General features: G+C 42.0%; 1 protein-coding gene across 5 annotated transcripts in view; it reads right to left on the reverse strand.

Moving 5' to 3' along the window:
• The window catches only part of LOC119206980 (protein turtle homolog B-like), an 85,402-nt gene that overhangs the window by 8,847 nt on the left and 52,109 nt on the right, over positions 1–24,446 (reverse strand). The window contains exons 8-20 of one of the 5 annotated variants that reach the window (XM_062558148.1): positions 23,919–24,061; positions 23,617–23,757; positions 23,412–23,528; positions 22,898–23,048; positions 22,385–22,508; positions 19,625–19,800; positions 17,832–18,058; positions 16,100–16,184; positions 13,825–13,989; positions 12,547–12,592; positions 9,232–9,318; positions 1,758–3,395; positions 691–736 (exon numbers count right to left, since the gene is read on the reverse strand). In XM_062558148.1, the coding sequence (XP_062414132.1) occupies positions 691–736; positions 1,758–3,395; positions 9,232–9,318; positions 12,547–12,592; positions 13,825–13,989; positions 16,100–16,184; positions 17,832–18,058; positions 19,625–19,800; positions 22,385–22,508; positions 22,898–23,048; positions 23,412–23,528; positions 23,617–23,757; positions 23,919–24,061 (3,146 nt within the window). The remainder of the gene's footprint in view (positions 1–690; positions 737–1,757; positions 3,396–9,231; positions 9,319–12,546; positions 12,593–13,824; positions 13,990–16,099; positions 16,185–17,831; positions 18,059–19,624; positions 19,801–22,384; positions 22,509–22,897; positions 23,049–23,411; positions 23,529–23,616; positions 23,758–23,918; positions 24,062–24,446) is intronic. The other 4 variants (XM_062558145.1, XM_062558144.1, XM_062558147.1 and 1 more) reach the window with 4 other exon arrangements.

A 24,446-nucleotide genomic window follows, 5' to 3' on the forward strand; every position in this document is an offset into this window, starting at 1 on the left:
CGCTTGTCTCACAGGTGATAGTAAACACTAGAGACATCCTGTTAAGAAGTGTGGTAATCCTTGAACATCTACTCTGAAATCAGATGGGTCTTGTAAATATGAGGATGTCTGCTATGAAGGCTTGCTTAGATTGGAACCATAAGCAGCAATAACATTGGACAGGAGCAAATAGAGGATATGGATTACTTTACTGGGCCAATAGGAAAAAGAAGGAAGGAGGCGCTGACTGTATTTTGGACATGTGCTATCTTTGACCTTGCACTCCATAGCAAAATACATTGCCACAAGATCAGCAGGCAGCAATTATTTAACTGGCATTGGACCAATGACAACTCATCAACTTGCCTTACTTTTGCGTAGACCTGTGGTGGATTTGGTTGAACATGGTCAGTTAGCAAACCACTCAAGCATGAAGTCATGTTGGTGATACAACCGACCTAATTCATTGGCTAACTGATCATATGCATATCAGAATGCATAATGTACTGGAGACTGCAGAACGTAAAATGCATAGCCACTTGAAGAAAAAGGAAAAAGTAAAGAACTGAAATGAACTCCACACATGTTGACTGAAGAAAGGAACAAATCAAACAAAGACTCAGCGTCTTGTATTCCCCTTTAAAGGACGAGGTGATCAAAAAAAGTCCCACCTGCTAACCCCCCCCTTTCAGACATGGATCCAACCCTTACCTATTGTGGTGTAGAGGACCTGGTCACAACAACGCTGCCCAGATAGCTGAGATCAATCAAAAACAAAGCAGGTAAGACTCCAGGAGCCATCAAAAACGACCATACTGCCCCTAATTCATAATGATGGAGACATTGTAGTATATGAGAAGCGAACAGGCCCTGTGACACACTTGGCCCAACAACCTATCCTTGGTAGTCAGACCTGGGGGTGTCCTGGGCGCAATTAAAGGGGTTGGGGAAAGGAGGGTTACAGAAAGGGAAGTAGGGTAGGAGAAAATCTGAATGGTTGGAAGGTAAGGGAGAACTGGTCATGCAGTCAGGTTACTGCATGACCAGTCCGCAGGCCGCAGGGCCTGCCAGGATGAACTCTTCTTTAAGCATCCCTCTGCATGATAAAGGCATCTTCAAAGGGTTGGAGCTAGACATAACAATGGCTGTTTTCTTTGTCTGGGCAATCAATTTGATGAATATTGTGGGATTCCTCCTGTTAGGTTAAAGCAGGGTAACGCATGATACAAATGGAACAACAGGGATCTGTGGTGATCTGTAAATTCCCAGGCCTTCAGGGGCTATCAAGCAAATTGCACTGTGAAAAGGGTTTCTCATGGACTGTAGCCCCAAAAGGTCTGAAATGTAAATCTGTGAAGCAAATGCATGCTCTTGTCAATTCAACAAATCATTTGTATCACAGTTTAGACTTTTTTACTGGAAAATCCTATGTATTTTTCAAGGTGATCATTTTGGGACAATGCTTCACAGATTCAATGGTGAATACCTCTAACTAGATGTCTGACATGAAAAGCAGCATTGACCAAGCTGAAACTGAACTGAACTTCCAGAGCTCATCAGATGAATCATCACAACCAAACGTTTCCTTCAACCTTCAGGTGTCATTTTTTCACATAAAATTGTTAACAAATGAAAAAAAGCATTTAAAAGAAAAATAAATCGAATTAATCACAAAGATTATTTAAAAATGTATGGATAGCAACTCTATACATCAAAGCATTATGGGTTAGGGCAGATGATTTAAATGGCATCCCTCTCTGCATGACTAATGCACCTACCCTGAAGCTGACAACTGGGCTGGAGAGGGCTCAGATGGAAGGATCCCCTCCTCAGTCCTCCTCTGAGATGGCATCTGCCCAAAAATGTTGCTGCTTTCCATGGGGGGTGACGGGGACTGGGAAGCTGGGTAGCTGGTTGCAGACGTGGCAAAGGCCATGTGGGAACGGTAGCTGGGACTTGCTCTCCTGCTAACCTTGCCTTGAGCAGGTAAGGGGGAGGGGGTAGATCTCCTTGAGAAGCTGGCTGTGGAAGGAGGGAGGAGCGTAATCTCAGACATCTCTGGGGGAACGTGTGGTTGGACAATGCTGGGACGTGGTCTGGGGCGTACTACAATCTCTGGGGAGCCATTGTGAGAACTAAGTGGGCTTTGGGTAAGGGGTGAGAGTCGGGAGGGCTGGAGAACCACCTGATGCATGCCAGAATCCATCCTACGAGCCTGCCTGGGACTGAAACGAGGAGTGGTTTCAAACCAACGTGTGTCCAAGCTACTGAATGTGCTAGGGACAATATGTGCCATTTGATCGGTGTAAGGAAAAACCGGCACACCAATACCGTGGCTTGTGTGTCTTAGGTGCCCTAAATGTGCCTCTTGCATAGCAAAATGCTTGGCTGGAGAGCCACGAAGCCTGGCCTTGCTTGGAGACTTGCTTGAGCGGCTCTTTTGGACCCCCAGTGGCAGGACAGCTGGATAAGTAGGCATTGGAAGAGAGGACGGATGGAAAGCACTCAGGGGAAGAACATGAGGGGCAGGAGGATAGGGTGAGTCGTGGCGGAGATGCAAAGGGTGATGGGGCGGAAAAATGAATTGGGGCCCCTCCAGACTTGCAAAGGTAAAATCCAGTCCTTGCCAAATCTCCGGGGAACGAGAGGAAGAGGCGAGTGTCAGAGGAAGTGGGAAACCAGGGACAGCATATTGTGGGAAGTCCCCCTCCCCCATTTCTTCAGGAATCATAGGGTGACCGAAAGGACCTTCAGCAAGGTATGGAGGGGAGGACATGACTGAGCTGAGAGGGCTAGTATCAGGCATGTAAAAAGGAGGTGGGGGATCATGATCCCCAGGGGGGCCTAGGTAGCCATAGAACGCTCTGTGGTGGAGAGAACCTCTGATCTGCCCAGTGGCCTGGAGCCGACTGCTCTCCATGATGGTCATACCTTCGAAGGGCCTCTGGAAACGAGGGCTGTAAGCTGGAGGTTGCAGGTAGGATTCCTGACTGGAGATCGGGGAAAACTGGTGAGGCCGAAGTGGTGCCATAACTGGGGGCAGAGGCCTGGGATCGTCATTCTCTTCGTCTGACTGACGGAATTCAGGATAGAGGTCTGACTCTTCCACAAAGGGAAAGCCCACAATCCGCCGGGGCTTAACAGACATTTCTGGGTCAGTGGAATCTATGACAAAGCGTCCATCTGGGCCTCGGCAGATAAGTTCAATTGGTGTTGTTGCTTCTGCTTCATGCTTGGAGATGCCGTATTTCTTGCTCGTTATTGCTCTTTTAGTCTTCTTGTATAAAGACAACTCCTCCCTCCTCCCCGGACTTGGGGGGGGTTTCGTCCCCTGCTGCTCATGACCATCTTCAGATGACTCTGACAGGGATGCCTTTGAACGCATGCTCTCTGGGCTCACCTTTCCTGACGATGACCTACAGAAGAAAATACAGAAGAATTGATTCTTTAAATTACCATGAAGCCCGTATTCGGTGCAAAGCCCCACTGAAGGTGCTGAAAACGGATGGAGCTACAAAATAAATAATATGAGGATGAGATATAAAAACACAGGTTTAATTAATAACATCAATGACAGCTGCACTCCAATGACAGGATTATGACATCTACTTCAAAAAACCTGCTTGATTCGGAGTCATTAGTGAACGAATATACACTCACCTAAAGGATTATTACGAACCCCCTACTAATACTGTGTTTGACCCCCTTTCGCCTTTAGAACAGCTTCAATTCTACGTGGCATTGATTCAACAAGGTGCTGAAAGCATTCTTTAGAGATGTTGGCCCATATTGATGGACAGCATCCTGCAGTTGATGGAGATTTGTGGAATGAACATCCAGGGCACGAAGCTCCCGTTCCACCACATCCCAAAGATGCTCTTTTGGGTGGAGATCTGGTGACTGTGGGGGCCATTTTACTACAGTGACCTCATTGGCATGTTCAAGAAACCAACTTGAAAAGATGTGAGCTTTATGACATGATGCATTATCCTGCTGGAAGTAGCCATCAGAGGATGGTACATGGTGGCCATAAAGGGATGGACATGGTCAGAAACAATGCTCAGGTAGGCTGGGGCATTTAAACGATGCCCAATTGGCACTAAGGGGCCTAAAGTGGGCCAAGAAAACATCCCCCACACCATTACACCAGCAGCACCAGCCTGCACAGCCTCTTGTTCCTATTTGTAGTGGAGATGAGTGGTACCCGTGGGGTCTTCTGCTGTTGTAGCCCATCCGCCTCAAGGTTCTGCATGTTGTGGCTTCACAAATGCTTTGCTGCAGACCTCGGTTGTAACGAGTGATTATTTCAGTCAAAGTTGCTCTTCTATCAGCTTGAATCAGTCGGCCCATGACCTCTGACCTCTAGCATCAACAAGGCATTTTTGCTTACAGGACTGCCGCATACTGGATGTTTTTCCCTTTTCACACCATTCTTTGTAAATCTTAGAAATGGTTGAGCGTGAAAATACCAGTAACTGAGCAGATTGTGATCGTGGCACCAACAACCAGGCCACGCTCAAAATGGCTTTAATCACCTTTCTTTCCCATTCTGACATTCAGTTTGGAGTTCAGGAGATTGTCGTGACCAATACCACACCCCTAAATGCATTGAAGCAATTGCCATGTGATTGGTTGATTAGATAATTGCATTAATGAGAAATTGAACAGGTGTTCCTAATAATCCTTTAGGTGCGTGTATAAAATACAATGATGCCTGCTAACTTTGAATCAGTAGTAGGAATCAAGAAGGGCCTTCGCGAAATAACCAGGGTGTCAGTTGATAGGTCACAAGTTGATTGTGGAAACATCCACTGTCTTAAACATAACCATGGTGTGACCAATGGAAACTCAAGAGAAATGATGACTCTGTTGATACCAGTCTCGGTTTTCTTCTCAAAACTAAATGTAATTAACTTAACAGCTGGGAATTAATATTAATTGCATCCCAACTTTTCATTCAACAGTTGAAAAAGGCATCACATGCTTCAACGTTGCCACAACTTGATGATTGTTTTGATTGTCAAGTAGTCAGGAAGGTGCACATAATGAAGGAAATCTAGGGATTTCTAACGTACATTTGATCAATGTCACAAACCGTTATCTATCTACCGCTATATTAGTACACTATAATAGTGTATTTGGAGAGTGACCCCTTTTCATTTTTCTTGTCTTGATTTGAAATTAAATAATAATGTAATGATTATGAAAAAACAACTATTGTTTTTCAGCTTTAAAGCCTCTATACAGGTAGCTTCCAATCTAAAATATTCCATTAAAATAAAAAAAATAAAAAATTAAAGTAAAAATATATTTCGGTATTATAAAACAAACTGTTAAACTGCTTCATCGGGACTATCATTTACATTTTGTTGACAACAAGCAAAGCCCATCTCAAACAAAGTGAAGAGCATGCAGAAAAAATGTAAATGTCATGTTAACGTCTATTCAGATTTTGACAGAAAACAGTGTTTATGTAGGAACCCATCTTACAAAGAAAATGATATCTAAGAAAGTTGTCCTAACTTTCGGACAATGCTAAACATTTACCCAGCCTGATACACGACCTAATGCTAAAGGGCTAGCATGGTAACTGCCGTAATGTTTGGACTCAAGCTTGGAAGTTACAGCTTGTTGCAAAAAGTTCTATGAATTCTATGACAGCGCCATAAGAGGAAAAAGAGCTGGCCTTTTCACTAGCTTTCATCAACAGCAATGTAACGCTCCGGTATGGCAGGCAGGTGCGACTGACAGGTGTGGGTGCAGAGCTTTCATCCAAGACCCCTGCAAAGGATTGACAATATTACAAACCATAGCTGGGAGTGACAGTCAAATGTCATTCTAATGAAAGCAAGTTGAGACAGCCCAACTGCTGCAACTGTCCCTTTCTCTGAGGCCAGCTTCAGTGGCATCATAGAATTTAAGTTCACACTGTACACAACACAATTTAAAGTACATGGTATTAAACTCTGTTCCCATTTAAATAGACATTTCTTGTTAATGACTACATCTTCTTATAAAAAAGTGAAATGAAAACAATTTCTTTTGAAGCCACAGTTACTTTATTTAGTGAGAAATAAAACATATAGCCAAACCATATAGGAATCACTCAGGCGTGTGCTTAATATAAGTAGAGTCTTTATAACGTAACTGCGGTGCCTACTGTGTTATGGTTTCTCTGAAAAAGCACATCTGCTTATTTGAGCTACAGAGACAAATAATGCGTAGCTTGTTCTCATAAACTATGGATATATAATGTAACAAATACATGACATCAAAAAACTATATTTGCTTTCATAATGGGGTGCTTTTCTGTGAGCACATAAAAGACTACCAGTACAATGTAACAATGATAACAATTTATTTTGTGTCATGTCGATGGAGATTTAACCATCTTTCCTATTGATTACAATACTACAAAACGGCAACATATGTTATGTTGATGATACTATTGCTTCACCCTTCTCTAAAATGGGGACAATAACCAAGAGGAAGAGTGGCCGCGATGATAGTAAGGAGGCTACTTAATGTATATTTAGAATCTCCCCCTTATGTACACGTAAAAGTTAGAAATACAGCTGAACCCCCTGGAAAACAAAGAAAAAAACTACTGTGTCATTAAACAGCAAATAAATGAATGTTCATCACTACTAAAAATGATTTAAAAAAAGATAGGTCCTTCAAATTGACTTGATCATTATTGAATAAGATAAAATACTACAAATAATTAAAGTACAAAGAGAAGATATTGCACAGGTTCACACATTGTAATGAGCAACAGTGGGCCCTGAAATCTAAAAGTTAAATAATGCAGATTAAACAAGAAAGGTTTAACTTTCATTTAACGGAAAAAGGTGGATTAACATGCATAAGAAAAAGTGTGACTAGGACTAAATCTGGGATGAGAAAAGGAATAGTGGTGACAAGTATAATTTTCAAAGTGTCAAAAGGAAAGTGTTCCAGGTCACTTTGAGGTGAAACGGAGATTTCGGGGAGTGACAAATACACCATTGAGTGCACAGCCCAAACCGTAGGAATGGGTACAACGCATAGAGTGCTGTGATCAATGCAGAACAAGGATTAAGTTGAAGCAATAGTTTTTCGTGGATTGTCAATTTCATTTCAATTCATCTGTCCCGCATTGATGTTTCAACGAACCATTACGATATAGAGAGTTGACCCGTTTCCTGTATGTAGTCAGCTATGATCAGCTGATGTCTGAATATATGAAGTAAGAGCTACCGGACGCTTAAGTTAACAGGAGAAGACAGCTTGCCTTGCTCACTGCAATGGATAATCTAATTTCCCCCATCTGCTACTAGTCTATATGCACAGCTAAGCTAACAATTCCTTTAAAAGGGAGATATATGATTCTCTAGATCAAATGTGTATTTTTCTATACTTTACTTGAATGGGTGTTCATAAGACTGACATAACATTGTCATAACCGTGACATGACATCTGTCATGAATATCAATGAATACTTATGACAGTTGTCGTTAAGTGTCATTCGGTAAGTTATGTCACTTTTGATGCAACGGTGACATTGTTATGACAACTTGACATAAACCAAGACACCACAACCTGTCATAAACATGTCATAGCAGACCTAACTGTCAAACTTAAGAAAAAGGTTTGGCTTCATATCTTAGAGCAACATTAAACCGTCATATATGGATGGTTGTGTCACTCGCCGCCACAAAACCATTACAATTGTGTCCTAAATGTTGTCCTTTTCATTAAAATGCAGTTAAGTGTAACTGCACAACTAAAGGACTTTATTAACTGTCACATTACCCTCCTTCATTGATTTAATGATTTTAACTTTTCATTAAGATGTCATATCTCTGGGGTAACTCTGTGGCCTCCGTGGCACATCTGTGGCTTTTCACTTTAGAAAGCGGGTAGAAAGAGACTATTATTGAATTGTTAATGTTATTTTAAACACAAAACTACACAAGTCTGATCATCTTGGAGGCAGAATTCCACCGGGTGGAACATGTTTAACTAGCGACTCTTCCTACTGTCCTCGTACATTTTGCTCTCAAGTCTCCATAATTGAACATCTGTGTTTGAAGTGCCAACAATCTCCTCACATTTAGCCCGGACGTGTTCAAACCACACTCTTTTAGGGACACACTGGTGGTGTTTGCAGACCGTGTGCAGGATAACGTTAGATGTTGAGATGGAAGTAGCCTAGCAACTAGCTTAGCCTAGCAACTAGCTTAGCTTGGCCTAGCAGCGAGCTTAGCATAGCAGTGCTTTAAGTGGTCCGTTTGGCACGTGGAGTAATTCCTCTGCATATTCGTGTCTCTGTTTGTTACTTCCAATGCAAAAAGCTTTCTCCATCTTGATGTAACTGCAGTGTCTGCGGTTTACTTACGAAAGTAAACCGGAAGTAAACAAATGTACGTTAACTACATTCAAATATTTTGTTCCATTAATTCGGCCACATTAATCGCCTAGATTAATTTGTTTATGTTGACAGCCCTAGTTTACACTTTAATGTTCATAAGACACATAACGTTTTTCATACTGTCTGTTATATATATATATGCGTTCCCTGTCTGCACTGATTGGTTTAATCATTTTTCTGCGCTTCTGGGTTTTCGTCTTTACAGCGTCAGGACTCAATCTTGTACGAAGCACACAGAGTTTAGCAGCATCTCTACCGGCGACTGGAATAGATGAGACATTACAACCTTATATGAGTCCTAATGATTTAAAGGAACAATTTCTGAAGACACACTGTGTGCATTGCCTCTCTGGATAGAGCATTTTCATTCTTTCACAATATTTGTGAAGCATCTTTTTAGCTTTATAAAAAAGAATGATAGGAAATCTCTTTTTACAATATCGAACATTTAAATAATAAAGCTATGAGATCCTCATTACTGTATAATGACCAAAAAAAGCTTTGTAACTGGTATGGTAATTGATTCACTGAAACATCAACAAGTTCAGAAAGTGAAGATTACATATCATTATGAGCAAACAGATTTTGTAATCCTTCCCTGTCTTTAAACCGTATACTGTGTACGTTTACATCCTTAATAATCAGGGCTGAACAATTAAGATCCATAATATTTTCATCAAAGGAAGACCCAGGCCAGTGTTGTTGTTGACCTTGTGGGTACATTTGGTCAGACACACGCAGCCAGGCCAAGACTCTGAGGAGCCGGGGGTTGAAACAAAGGGCAAAAGGGGGGTGTAAACTGTGTGCAAGAACAGGGGGACAGCGGTTGGCACACTCACTGAGGACTGGAGGGTCGGGGCCTGTACCTGCCTGCGTCCACCCCCTCCCAGTAGGGTTCAATGCTGGGAATGAGGCTAAGTGGACTCCTGTAGATTGGGGAGATCAGACAGTAAGAAATGGGGAGAATATGCAGGTTAGCAGGAAGCACGGCAATGAGAGGTATGTTTGAAACAGCAACAGAAAAAGAGAGGCAACAGCGGGATGTCTTTAAGTGAGAGGTAAAGGAGAAAAATGGGAGGATGGATTAGTAAGTCGCAGAGAAGGTCGAAGAGAAGGTCTTCCATGGAGCAACTAGAGGGAGATGAGGTACCAATTTATTGAGACCAAAATCTCACACCAGAGCCCTATTCAACTGATTAAAACTCTCTCTCCAGGTACATGTCATTGTAACCCAAAGAAGGTGGAAAAGGGGTCAGCAGGGAGAAATCAAGTCAACAGGTATTTTGACAAAATAACACATGCTTCCCAGTGTGCGACTTTCTGATGACGACTGCACCGCAATGGTGCCTCTCTGTAGAATTAGCTAATGCTAAAGTAAAAAATGCACAAAGCCTCCACAAGAGTACAGCAACCCCATATTTCATCAACTGAGTAAATATGTATAATATATATATATATAAATCTTCAAATTGGTGCCGTTTGTTGATTATTAACTTCTCCACTAATCAGATCATCAGTCACAACCCCAAATTGCTCTGAATGGGTATGAATACCAGTTCCAATTGGCAGGAGCTCTTCATGTACATGCAACATGCCTTCGCTGCCATCCGTGTGCGAATGGAATGAATGTGTGGATGATGTCATGCAGTGTTAGAGCGCTTTGAGTGTTCGGAAAAGTGGTCCAAAAAAGTGGTCCAAAAAACGCAGCAGCTATTTATTCCAAGTTTGACGGTACACACCAAGTGAAACAACGTTATGGTCTGGTTCCTTTACACCAGTGGTTCTCAACTGGTCTGGCTCCAGGACCCACCCTCACCCCTTAATGACAAGCCGCGACCCAAATCGAGAAACATTCTCAACTTTATTAATTTATTCAAAAAGTTCATAAGCTGAATTTTTCATTTTATATTCAGGATGTTTAATTATCCTAAAAACCCAATGTCTCCCCCATATCAGAATGGTTTGACCCAACCTGGCACACGCTGCTGAAAACATGGACACTCCGCTGCATTAAAAAAGTCCCTTCAAAATAAAATCACAGGATGAAATTTTTGGTGATTTTTTTTTTTTAATTCTAATTTTTATTCCCATGCAAAGGCCCGGGACCCATTAAAAACGGGTCCGCGACATCACTGCTTTACACACTGACCTTTTGCAAACACATCTAGATGGTGAGGCTATTTATAGTTTTACAGACCGACTCTTTAGTTAGTTTTGTCGATCCTGCATCATCAGGTGCACTTGGGGGAAATCAAATTCCAATAGTGACTAAAGGTCACGCAGCACTTAAATGCTTTTTATGTGTATTTATCTGGTTAAGTGTCACACGAGAATAAGTGTTAGACTGCAAACCTAGCACATGTTATCAATAATTACTAATAGGTAGAGACCGTAAGGAGCTTAAGGGCTTATTACTTATGCGATTGCTGCCACTTATTTATAATGCACTTACCAAACTAATCAAATTGTATGCATGAATAGGTTAGCCTATTAACATGGCAGATGGATTATTTGTAGTTTAGCTTTTGAAATCAAACTGGGTCCCAAATATGCGATCATGAAATCCTGTGGTTGCTTTCGCACCACAAACAATTCGCCAAAGAGTCCACATGGAAGCGAAACAGGACCCACTTTTATGGGTCTGTGTAATACAATATATTATCTTATCGACAACAAACTACCCAATACATGCCAAATCATGTGACTGTCCTTCATTACATTATGCATCCTTACCCTGTCTGTGGTGCTGAGACTCAAGCCCTCTGGTTCCTAATGAAGATGTCAATTACATTTACTATCTTTCAATACAAAGGGTTGAATAAACAACAAACACCCCTAAAACTCGGGTAACATTGTGCAAATGTTGGGGAATATTTTCAGCTACTGAGTATTTATGGCAGCGCATGGGACTGAGCCAAAATAAAGTACATTGTGTTAGAAAAGTAAATAGCACCCAGTTCAAAGTGTTTGTCGGTGATGTCTTTTTGGCTCTCGATGGCATAAAGACAAAGATGTACTGGGCTTTGACACAAACAGTACTTGGTAATAGACAGATTCACTCCTTTTGTCCTCACATGGGATTTGTAGACAATGAAACAACTCCATTCACAATGGGAAGAAACTGCTAAAACCAGATTAAATTTTCGACTCTTAATTGATTTAACTAGTTGATGAATCAGGAAATTAATAGAATATATGCAATAAACTAAATTAAACAAAACTGAGGTTTTGTGGATATTTCATTTCAATACACCCTCCAGTATGCAAATGTAGAGACAGCCAGTGTAGATTACAGTCGTATATCTCACTTAAGCCTCTCTCCCCGAAGCAGACCTTTTCACATCATGTAACATCATGATGTTCCATTTTAAGGTGGGCCATTTTCCGGGCTCCAGCCTGTGCACATCGGCTCAAAGGTACGTCTTACTAGAGCCGCGGTTAATGTTACAAGTCACACCTGTGCTCTTGACTATGCCATGACTTGTCAAAACATCAGCTGTGAGTTTATTGAGGGAAATGTATTGTAGGGGCAATTTGTTTTTCTTCTATAAACAGAAAGACCGTTCAGGATGTGAACGGGATAAGTTAACACAGGGGTTTGGGCCAGGTACTTGGTACCGTCGTTGTCGAAAAGGTCCAACAGAGGGGTCCCCACACATTGGTGGCTCGGGAGTTACTTACTAAGTCATGATGATCTACCCCCCACCAGTTCGCCCGAATAATAATAGTTCCAAGCAGTAGCAGTAGTAGTAGTAACCAAACGGAACAACAGCGCTCGATATAAACAAAAAAACACAACGAGCCTCTGGTGATCGCGCATGCATGGTGACCTCAAGGGTTCAGGGACTCTCAATGGAAGCACTGCGTTGGTGAACGACCGGGTCCCCCTGGTCTAACGCATGTGCTGACTCACAGTGCGACCCCCAATGGACTTTTTAGGAGTAGCAGCTTGTTTTATAGAGATGCAATTTCTGTCTTTCTGTAATTCCCATAATAGCAAAGTCATCGCAGGCCTTGAGTTTGACACCTGTGAGTTAACATATGTTATATGTCATATATGACACTAACAGGTGTGCCGTTTGATGGGGTCTGCAGTAGAGCTCTGTGCAGTGTAGCAGTGAAGCAGTGGTGTGAGTCATGTTGCGGTTACTTACGGAGTTTCCATGCTTTTTCTGCAGTGGGTTATGGAGAGAGGGGGGTCTGGAAGATGGAAGAATGATGGAAAAGGTCATTAGCGCCATTTAAGAAACATTTGAAGTACATTGTAGTGTGTATATGATAACTACTCAAAGGAAACGTTCACGATGAATGAGGAATAAGAACAGTTAGAGGCAGTGTAGCAAAGGGATGAGATGAACTACTTTCACATTCAGGGTAAAATTGTATTTATACTGAGAAAAATACCTTTTTGGTATTCAAGATAAACAACTTCAGAGACATTGTAAAATATAGTTTATAGAAACTTCCCTTAAGGACAACATCAGTTTTGCTGAGCCTAGGGCAGGATTTGAAACCAAGTTAAAAAAAATGCTGAAATAAAAATAACTGAACCAACCATTGCCTCCTTTCTGTGTGTCATTATACTTCTTTTTGCTTACATTCTAGTCAATGTTTGATGTTTCTTGTTTGAAATGGAAAAAAATAATGCCTGCAGCTACAAGTTCACAAATCAGTTAGGTGACTTGTCACAGTTGAGCTTAAATAATAGATGTTTTAATTATTAATAACTTTAGATATGAAAGTAGGCAAGCCCTGGGACTCATGTGAGAAAAACCTTCTGGTGATCCATTTTCAAAGAGTTTCTTGGTTTCTTGAAATTTTCTATCAGTAAAAAACATGCAACAGAGTGAAAATAGTTTGATGATGTTCCACTCATTTTGGTCACAAGTGGCTGGAGTCCACCACCACACAACAGCTTGACTTTGAAAGAAGTCTCCAAGCGACACATTTGTCCCCCAGACTAAAAGATTATCCCGGCAAAACATTTTATGCCAATGGATTCGCCTGAACACTACAGAGCCCATCCTGGGATGGATTATGTGCGACATGACAGAATCTTCTCATGCCATAATGGAGAAGTTCCCGAAAACGTTGCCTTAGTGATATCAGAGAAGTGTCACGGTTTGGTTCTCCTTCCTGTTTTATTTTGTAGTTTCATGTCTCTTGTGTCCCTGGGTAACTTCACTTCCTGCCTTGTCCTGTGATTGCCTGATTGTTTCCACCTGTGTCCAATCACCTGCACCTCCCTTATGTATTTAAGCCCTGTGTGCCTGTTGTCCCTTATTGCGTCATTGTCTGTGTCAGCCGTCGTTGGTGCGCGTCCTTCGGTCTTATTTGGAATAAAGAGCACCTTTGGAAGATCCTGCGTTTGAGTCGTGCCTCCCGCCTGCACCAGCACCTCTCCCCTGACAGGACCAGGACTTTGCCCTCACCTCTTTTCTTCTTAAGCTTCCTCCTGCGCTGCTTGTTGACGAAACAGGCCGCCATCGTGCTGAATAGCACAGCTGCTGCCAGGAAACAAATGGTGGCCACGATGCCGGCCACGACGGGCCGTGCCAGTCCACGTTCCTCCACCATCTCCGGAGGAGGGAAGAAGTCTGTGAAGTGAGGAGGGAAGAGTCAGGGGCACCGAGCTGCTTCAAAATGAGAAGGATTGTAGAAATGAATGAAGGCACAGTTTGCAGTTAGGATCTCGTTTGGCCTTTTTCGGTGGAAGAAGACAAATGAACAGTTGAATAGAGGAGAAAGCAAAGAGAATAAAATAAAAAATGTCAAACTTTAAGTTTGCTCACTCGACTTGTGATATGCCACTGCTAGAGATTAATGCTAATGTCAACATTCATATCCCGGGGCTGATATTTACCATGAGATTACCACGCAGATGTCTCATGAAAAAAAGCATGCGGTCCTTTGCGAGAACACACTGTGCTCTGATTAAGCTGGTATTTAACCATATGAGAGACTGAATCAGGTTTGTATGACGTTAAAAATAGACACCTTGGTACTTGCATGGAGCCTTTGAAGTGAAAGCAAAAGCTCTTCCATTTCAAAGAGATAAGATTCAAATATACAGAAGCTGACCTTTACTATTGCATGTGTCTTCAAAATGGCCATTTCTGCACCAAGCATGTCATGATGACTAAGTAGAATGTAGTCCCTTACAGTGTGGACGTCTGCAGAGGCTACACCAGCATTAATCTGGTGGCTGCCTCTTTAGGTAGCGCTCAGTTTGGATTCATGTTTTGTGTAAGAGCGTTAAATTCAACATTCCTAAATGCTTTGAATTCTTGTTTCAGTGTTAAAAAACGTGTCTCTTACTTCACTAGAAAAGTCTATTCGCAACAGTGGTAAAAAAAAAAGCAAATAGATTTACTGGGTCATACATAATGTCAGGCTGGGTGTCTTACTTTGGCAGTAACCATGTCTCCCTGCTCCGTCCTTTGTTACCGTCCACCAAGCATCGCAGCACTTTCTCTAGTCCAGTCAGTCCTCTGAACCAAGTCCTCCACCCTGCTCCATTGGATCTCGTCTCTGCCTTAGCCTTTTTATACCTTTGCTGTCCACCATTTTTGTAAACTGACCCCCGCCTGTCCTCCACCACGCCTAGAATAACACCCATCTGACTGACAGCCACTTGCAGAGATGCTGCTTTCCCTGACAGATACAATATGAACACTAAGGCCACTTGTTAATAATAACCAGTCTGATAGCTCGTCAACTTGAAATGAATTAGAATTCAAACTTAAAGTGATAATGATGGCCCTGACACGTTCTTTAATAATAAACATAAGAATGCAAACAACTAAACACTTTTGAACCTTTAAGAAGAAGAAAATGAATATACTCTATTTTACTTGTTTTGCTTCATGCAGAAAAAGGAAAAGAAATCCACAGAACTCAGGTAAATTATTTTAAATATCATTTTGATGTAATGAAAAAAGCAAGAATGATTAGAGCAGTGCTCGGTCTATTTATTGACTGCAGTTATCATTTTGGCTCCTTTTACTCCTGCAGCCTTCCTTTCTTCTCTGCTGCGTCGTTCAACATGACGCCGGCTGCTCTCCTCAGCGCTTCACGAGATGCATCAGAGCAACCCACACAGTTGTATACTATCGATATCATTAAAGATATAAAACCCAGCCAGAAGCACAATACAGCAAAATTGATGAAAATTGACGATATGCACAGAGAGAAAAGGCAGTCCTGACATCACCACTGGATGACCACTTTGCGTAGCTCTACATATTCACCAGTAGGGGGAAGCAGAGTCCTTCCACAGATACTGAGCACATCCAGTCAACAAATTCTACCAACAGCTGCTCCATCCAAATAGCGTGTACCCAGTGACCTCTGCAGATGAGGAACATCACATTTTGACGGGTTTCTTTTCAGACATAAGCACCAAAAAAATAGTGGCTTTGATGAATTTCTTTTCGTAAAACAAAGCCACCCGGTACAATCCGTGGAAGACAGGCAGAGTGATGATGTCATACTTTTCAGATCGGTACTAAGGACGTGGGCATGTAAAGACAGCTCCCATATAATAGTGCCGAGTGGGCAAAATGTAAAGTTGAGAGCTGCTGCGTGTGCAGCTTCCCCTCGGATACCTCATTAGGACCGCCCCAGGTTACGGATGCACAGCAACGCTCGCAGACGCTGCCAGGTTTGAGGATGCTCCTCGGGGCAGTGAGCAGGGGCTCGGCTCACCTGTGCTGGACACTCCTACTACGTTGCTGGGCTCGCTGATGGTGTCGTCCATGACGGCCATGACGCGGAACTCGTACCAAGCCTCCTAGGAGCAGGGGGGCAGAGAGATGACAGAGAGACCAGCCGGATGAGTCACAGAGGCTTTGTGGATGTATCATTAGTTCACTTCTTTTACTAAACAAATTCTGATCAGCCAATGAAATCCATTGTACGACTACTTAAGCTTTCTCCAAACAAAACAAAATTCCACTCTTGCTGTGATAAACATGTCGACATTGACATTTAAATTGAGCAAGGCTTTTGAAATTCCAATAATTGTGAACCATTTTATCATTTTTATTGTGCATAATTATGTCATTATAAGTTACACTAATTCATAATTCTCTTGTGTACTCCAGGTCCACAAATTTGGGTTAACTGGCACTAATGATGATGTTTATAAAAAGTAAGTTTATGTGTGTGTGTGTGTATATATATATGCCCTGATGCATTCTCTGTAAAATGGGCATTATGAGCGCTGAGATGTGAACTTTAGAATTGGATCAGTACTCGGGTTGCGACTGTTGACGTCCAGACAAGAACGCATAGTGAAAAAAGGAAGATTGGCCCTTTCACTATTCAAAACCTGGACTCTTTGCTTCTGCCTTCCAGTCTGTCTGTGTGCTAGTGAGATTTCCTTCATTCACACTAGTGAAAAGCTCAATACATCTTCATGTAAGAGCATACATACATATAACTGAAGAACATTCAGTATGTATAATGTTTCATATAAGCACGTGCATAGGTTTATAGAGTATGTATGTTTTTCAGTAGTGTGTGTGAGTGACTCAATGGTGAATGTAAGAGTATTTCATCAGTAATGTGTGAGTATCTCAGTAGTTATGTCCTAAAAGGCCCCTCATACCAACCAAACAGAGCATTCACCTCCCTGGTCATGACCTCACAAAAAGGGTTACACAAGCGAGGTGCATTGTGTGTGGGGGGGGGGGGGGTGGCTTCAACTTGCATGCAAGAACATGTGAAGGCTTGAAAATAAGTATTTTGTCAGTTTTATTACAAATATTAGATAAAACATTACACATTACATCCTCTGAATGTAGTGTGTGCTCTGGGCGTTATTAATAATCAGGAATGTCACAAATAGCAAATTAATCATGTTTATCGGAAGTCTGAACATATCAGCCTCAGTGTAATTTGTGCAGGAAAGCTCTTAGATCAAGTTTTCTTTGTGCGCTGTGAAGCAGAACAGACTGTTCTTTAATGTTTAGTTAAAGTACAGTCTGCAGGAGGAATCTCAATGTATTTTCTTAACTGAATCCAAAAGATTTCTGAAGACAGAAAATGACTGTGATGCAGTGAAAAACACTTGAGCTTTAAAAATATGTTTCACATTTCTATCTGGATGTACTCAAAGGAAAATGTTTTTTTGCAACTCCACTGACTATATTCTATATTCGCAAATGTGTTTTATCTGTTTAGAAGCTATTAGTTAGTAATGATGATTGCATATTGACTAAGTTAACGTTCTTAGGTTGTCTGTATGCATTACATTGCAAACCTTCAGGTCTGTCACAGTGAGGAAGTGGCTGGAAGCTGTATGTTTCTAATGGCCGACAGTGGAAGTCAATGAGAACATGGCCCTTATGTGCAAACTGTCCCATATATCCACCTCTTCTCTGACACTTCTCCAGGGTGGAACTGGTCAGATACAGGTCTGACCACTGTCTTTTACCTGGATCAGGTCTCGGGCGAGCAAGTCCGTCTCCCCAGCAGGAATGCTGTCGTCCAAGACTTCCCACCGCTCCCCAAGGCGGAACTCCATGACGTAATGCTGGATGGGTGCTGTATGATTGGCAGGCAGGATCCAGGTGAGCAGGACTCCCTGCTGGGTGCGATTGGCTGTGAGGCACCGTGGTGGGGTAAGCAGCACCAATGGTTCGGGGGTACTTATGGGAAATACTGGAAGAGCACATACAGGTTGGGAATGTGTGTGTGTGAGTGTGTGTGAGTCACTCAGTTACTGTATCAGAACATTACTTCACATGAGTTCAACTCCTCCTTTATTCATTCAGTACTCAAACAGTATAGATGGTATCCAATGTGTGAGCTACCATTTGTTTTCTTTTACCTCAGTAAAAATAAGCATTCATTTTTAAAAAATGTCGGTCTGTTTTTTTAAAGGAGGGAAAGAAAAGCAGCAGCTCCTGAGCTGAATGCTTTTGGTCCTGGTCTCTGCTCCATGGCCGACACACAGAGGGATGCAGCCTCAACGCTTTACCCCCATTTTCAGCACGTCACTTATCTTTAAGTAATAGTCTGCGACAGCTTCATTTATACTTAATAAATGTCCATTTCATCTCTGCCAGGAGAAATGCTTATAATGAATGATTTAGCCACACCCTAGTTTAAACTTTTAAAAAAACAAAAAAATAAATAGTATTTGAGTTACATGTTATCTCTCTTGCAGATAATTGAATATAACATGCTGTTATCTGGTGAACAGATTCCTTCATCTGCACTTTTTAGTGGTTTTATAGAAGAAACAACACTTTTTCCCGGTTTGACAGTTACTTTTAAAAGTGGCAGCCAGGTGTTTGCATATAAAAACTGAAAGTACGAATGCCGTTCATTCACCTTGTATTTTGATCAATTAAGCTACTTTACATTTATACGCTAGTCTAAGGATCATGATGTAACACAAATATTTTCATATGCAAATGTGTGTCTGTCGAGCTCTGAGACACTGTCATACTAACGATTTCATAAAACCTCATTTTGAGTTTAGATTCGTCAGCCTGAATTCATTCTGGCACATTCACTGGCAAAGTTCGGTGGGATTGACATTTAACCCTAGGGTCAAATAAGGTCATTTTGAGATACCACAACGCATGTGTTGATTTGTGTGGTTCAGATTCATTCTGTAACAACTATATTTAAATATTTGCGCAAAGTATTTACTCTGGGGGGGACATTTTGCTCTTTGCTTACTGATGGCAATCAAAGGCCAACAATGGCATTTCTCTAAATAATTTTAAATGGTTTCAATAATTTAGCCTGACAATAGGGCCAGAAAAAAGAAAGAAAGAAAAGATGTTCAATAATTCATTCGCTCACTCTTTCACTGACTGACTGTTCCGTAGCGATTAAGAAGGGATCGAAACATCTAAGAATCTTCACTGAACCACAATCCTTCCCTGACTATTTATGAGCAGTTAGTAGTTCAATCATTTGATAACCAGATGTGGTGTGGGGAGGGCCAAGGCGACTCTCACTATGTCTGAAGCTTTTGGTGGTTGGTAGACATGCCACACAGCCACATTCACATATAGAAGACCTATGAAAGTGGAATTTTCATATGTCCACTTTAATTCAAAATGAGAAAACATCTATGGGAACCTTGGTGATTCAGGATATGTTAATTTTTTGACAAAAAGATAAGAAATGTTTTGTTTGAAGGAAGACTAACAAAGGCATTGCTTTACAGGAGCCCTTTAGTCTCAGTGGGGCAGCAGGGAGACCACTGACCTGGTGTGTTAACAGTGACAACCTCGCTGAAAGGGCCTGTGCCAAGCTTGTTTTGGGCTAGGATGCTGAACTGGTACGTTGTCTCTGGCTCCAAGCTGGGCACCACCATCCAGTCGTGGCCTCCGGCCACGGGTATTGAAAGCCAGTCGTGTGGACCTAACCGCTCCCTCTTCAGCCTGGACAGGAGCCAGGGGTCACAGGAGGTCAGCGGATGGAGAGGAGACATTTTGAGATGCGATCACTTTTATACAAATGGTAAAAGTCAACTTGATGATGAAAATAACAAGGGTAAGTATTTTGTCAATTGTAACTTGATATGTGCCTTCACTTTTGCAACAGCTCAAGTTCAAACATGAATGCAACATCATCGATTTCTGTTATCTTCATTCATAATGCAACCTTCAAGTGATGGTAGTAAAGCCCATGCTGCGCTTGGCTGCGTTTTGCTCATGCCATACACTCAGCTGCACCTGATCAACAGATAAAGCAGAGCACCGCACACATGCAACACCCCCTCTCTCAAACCTTCATGCCATCACCTTCTGAGACGGCCTTTTTGACCAATATAGCTGCTTTAGTGCTGTGAAAAACGCATATTAGAATTGAATGTATGAGTTAAAGGGGACATTTCATAAGTAACTCTAACATTTGCAGTGCTTGTGCACCTATACATTACATATGTGTGAAATAAGGCCATCCGATTTGGTTTCACTTTCACATTCAAGCTCATTAGAGTATACCTGCCTTTGCTCTTCCACTGGCTCCCCCACAAGGATGTGTGCTTGCACCACTATTATTCATCCTCTACACATATACTGTATGTGTCAGAGACCGAATCGAAGTATGCAGATGACTCTGGTCTTGTTAGTTGGCTTCAGAACAATGAGACCAGACACAGTCCGCTGAGTCGTCCTATCTTCAATTAAATATCTAAAACCAAAGACGTGTCCACACACATGAAGTCATCTTGATTAAGAAGCAGATGGTGGAATGTGTGCAATCTTTCAAATATCTTGGGACAATTATTGGCTCAAAACTAACTTTGAATCAAACTGTGTAGCCGTATACATGCAGCGTTTGTAATGTTTGAGTCCCACAGTGTAAAACAAAGCGCTATACAAAAAGCTGTATTCCAGCAGTCATGACGCAAGTAAAAAAACTATAGCTTACTATAACTATAACAGTACATGGATGCTATAGAAGCAACATTTGGGTATTCATTGATTTGACCTAGTGACCTAGTGACAGCCGTACTTTTTCGTCTTAGTCTTGTTCTATGTGTGGGTGGTAATATATGTTGAGATAGCTGCCTTTTGGTCCCTCCTCGAAACAGCAGCACAACATACACTGAGCCTTAATTAAAATGAGTAATGCTAATCCAGTTTAGATATGCTTGTAGTATTTTTTTAAATCTGTATATCTACTTTTACTTAAGTTTTTTTTTGTTGAAGTATTGTACTTCGCTACATTTTAAATCATATCCGTTACTGAGTAAAAAAAAATGCTAAGAAAAAAAAATGCAAAGGAAAAGAAATCGCGCCTAGGAAACTAAGGTCAGTGCACTGACTGAGTGATGAGAACGAACGCGCTAAACAAGAATGATGGAGACGGACAAAACAGACGCAAACCCAGCTGAAATCCAATGAAAATACGAAGCGTGGCCGCTAAACCGTCTGCAATGACAGCGGTTACCAGGGTAACAAGAGGAGAAAAGTTGATTAACGGATATGAATAAATACTCCTGGTCTGACGGCAGAGCAGCAGCTCTGATATTTATTGTCCACGTACTGTTTTGCTTCAGTGAGCAGAGCAGAGACAGGTGAGTTGAGCCACTGGAGCGCATACGTCCCGACGTCAGCGAACCGTCGGTCGGACCCCCAGCGCCACCCCCCCCCCGTGCTTTACTGAATCCACAGTTCATGCCATATTTAGTGGTTGTAGTAATTTAAAATGTTTTATTGGATGATCTGCACTAAAATCATCCATCTCTTTTATTTTTATTTTATTATTTTTGCTATTACACTTTAATTTGTAATGGTCTTCCTTCAATTAAAAACAACTGAGATTCATTTTCCCTTGTCTTTTTTTAACTTCACTAGAATCCCGCACCCCACCCAGCTGTTAAACTGAGTACATTTTTAATGAGCTACTTTATACTTTTACTTGAGTACATTTTTAGACTGGTAACTTTACTTGTACTTCAGTAAAATGTTTAAAAGTAACAGTAAATGTTGTTACTCTTTCCACCTCTGGGAAGAGACTTGCTGTACCTCTCTGGCCAAAAACCACATTCATTGCTTCCACTGAGTCAACACTCTGGGAGAGGAGTATGTTGTTCTGTAATATGCTGACAATGCAGAAAAAAAATCCTGTGGATTGAACGCCAATATGTTTCTGTCCTTATTCCAGGAGGTTTAAAGGGAGCATTACTTGAATGCAGTGGTATTGCTGGAACCTCAAGTCATTGAATAAATGATTTTTTTTTCCCCAGTGAAGCAGCAGCGAAGCAGCAGCAGCAGCAGCAGGACAGAGAATGTTGGGTCATGTTCAGTTTAGTTGCTACCATTTTATGTGTTCTTCCAAAAATCTCAAGATCAGAGCTGAAAGAGTCACTCACACGTGTGGATCCCCCGTGTATTTTCATCACTACGTTCTCACAACTGCTCTGAACACAACCCTGGAAAAAGACGTTTTCAGAAACAACAGAGGAAGTATCGGAAGAAGAAAAAGCAGGAAGCAAAGCATGCTGGGATGACTCACACATAGCCATACCAGACTGAAAATGTCTGCTGGAAGCCTCCGTCATATCCCACCTCCCAGGACACGTTGGCCCAGGTGGAGGACACCGCCACGTGGATGTTGGTGGGGGCGTGGGGGCTTGTGCCTGAAGGGAGCGTGGTTAGAGAGGTGCTTAAAAAGGGCACATTAGCCACTGCCGAGCCTCGTGATACACTACAATCATTTTAGATGGTTTACTGTAAGCTAGACCAGGTTTCGCATGAATCATTTATTTTACAAAACCCAGAATTTCTTGTACGTTTGACCTGTGTAAATAATAATAGTAAAAGTGCATTGAATAATTTATCTAGGCCCAATTCTCAATATACATTTTTGCTCATGTTTCGTTCTTGTACTGGGCCAAAGAAATAGGAAACTAGTCAGAAGCCAGTTCAACACAGTGGTTGGAGGCTTAGTGAAGAGTCAATGACTGCACCACTGGCGATAAAAGTAATACATGTAGCTTTGTTCACAGGTTTGTCCATGTCGGCTTACCTATAACTTGGACGTGCGTGCTGGCAGTGATGCTCGTGGCAACGTTGGTGGCGACACACTCCCACTCCCCGTGGTCGTCCTTTGTGAGAGACTTGAACTGTAGGCTGCCTCGGGGCAGAACATTGTGCTTGCTTTTGCTGGGCTTCCCCACCTGCCGTCCAATCCAGCCAGGGAACCATCGGAAGGGGAGAGAGAGAGAGAGAGACAGCAAAAGTCTTAAAACATACAGCAGGGACAGTTTGAGGTATCAATCTACAATTTTACATTTGCAACAAAAACATTGATTTAAATATCCAATTTGATTACAACATTTCACAGAAGGGTGAATTTCACAAGTGGGAGGACTAAACAATAGCAAATCAACATGCTTCATAATCAAGCAAACAATGGAGGGAATCTAATATGTTCTGTTGATTGCATATTTTATAGACCTCGTTAAAATGTGAATAATCACACAATGTAACTTCAAACAACACGCGGGCATGTGGGGTGTAGAGTGTGGAGGTTGTCGCACCTTCCTCCATGTGATGTTGGGAAAGGGGTCTCCCTCTGCCTCACAGGGAATGACCAGTTCTCTGCCAGCCTCCTGCCTGTACTCCCCACCAGGAACCACTGAGAATTTGGGAGGGTCCTGCCCCGGGGGTAGAAGCAGACAAAATAGCTAAGTCAAAAACGGTGGTGTTGTTAGGACCCACCATGCATCTAAAGGCACTGGCTACCTTTAGCACCAGGGGAGCAGGAGGGGACCATCCCATGGATCCCAGGGCATTGTAAGGCATGCAGGTGTAGGTGCCGAGAGAGTCCTCCGTCACCTCTGCCACACGGATGCTCCCATCCTCCTTTTGGCTCCAGCCAGGGTACTGGATGTAAAAGTTAATGTTTTGTTATCATATTTTCAAATAAGAGACAGAGGAGCACTGAAATCAAATCAGTTGGAAGTGAAAAATGGAATCCTATGGCGTCCAATCAGGAAATGCCGCACATGTTTGAGGCGGGGGTCAAGTGAGCAGCACTGGCTCACCTTATCAATCCGCAGAGGGAGGCCATCTTTCTTCCACTTAACCAGAGTTACAGGGGGGTTGGCATCTATGGGACAGCGGATAAAGCCAGGCAGACCAATGGCGACGTAGATGACGGATGGCATGTTCACCACACGGGCAGGATCTGGACAATTTCAAATCAAAAATATAACAAATGTTTTTGAAGAAGATAACCAACCCTGCTTAGAAATAACCTAATGACAATTGGCAGAAAATAGACTACAGCTCTTCTTCAATCTAAAGGTTGTGTTCAACTCAAACTCTTAAAAGAATGTGATGGAGTAGGTCTTAATATAGTACCGATGTAACACAAAGGGTTCAATTAAAACTATGAGATTTACTGTTTAATTCAATGCACTGCTCTCATACTGCAGATATCTGAGGGTGTGTAAGTTTCCGTGTTGAGAGCCATGAAGCAGTGAAGCAGCAGAAAGGCTCTCAATCTATTTGCAACTTTAACGATTATGACATCCGATAGGAACAATATCTGTATTTCTCCTATTGGGCTA

Source organism: Pungitius pungitius, chromosome 16, assembly GCF_949316345.1.
Source record: "Pungitius pungitius chromosome 16, fPunPun2.1, whole genome shotgun sequence".
Classification (NCBI taxonomy): Eukaryota; Metazoa; Chordata; class Actinopteri; order Perciformes; family Gasterosteidae; genus Pungitius; species Pungitius pungitius.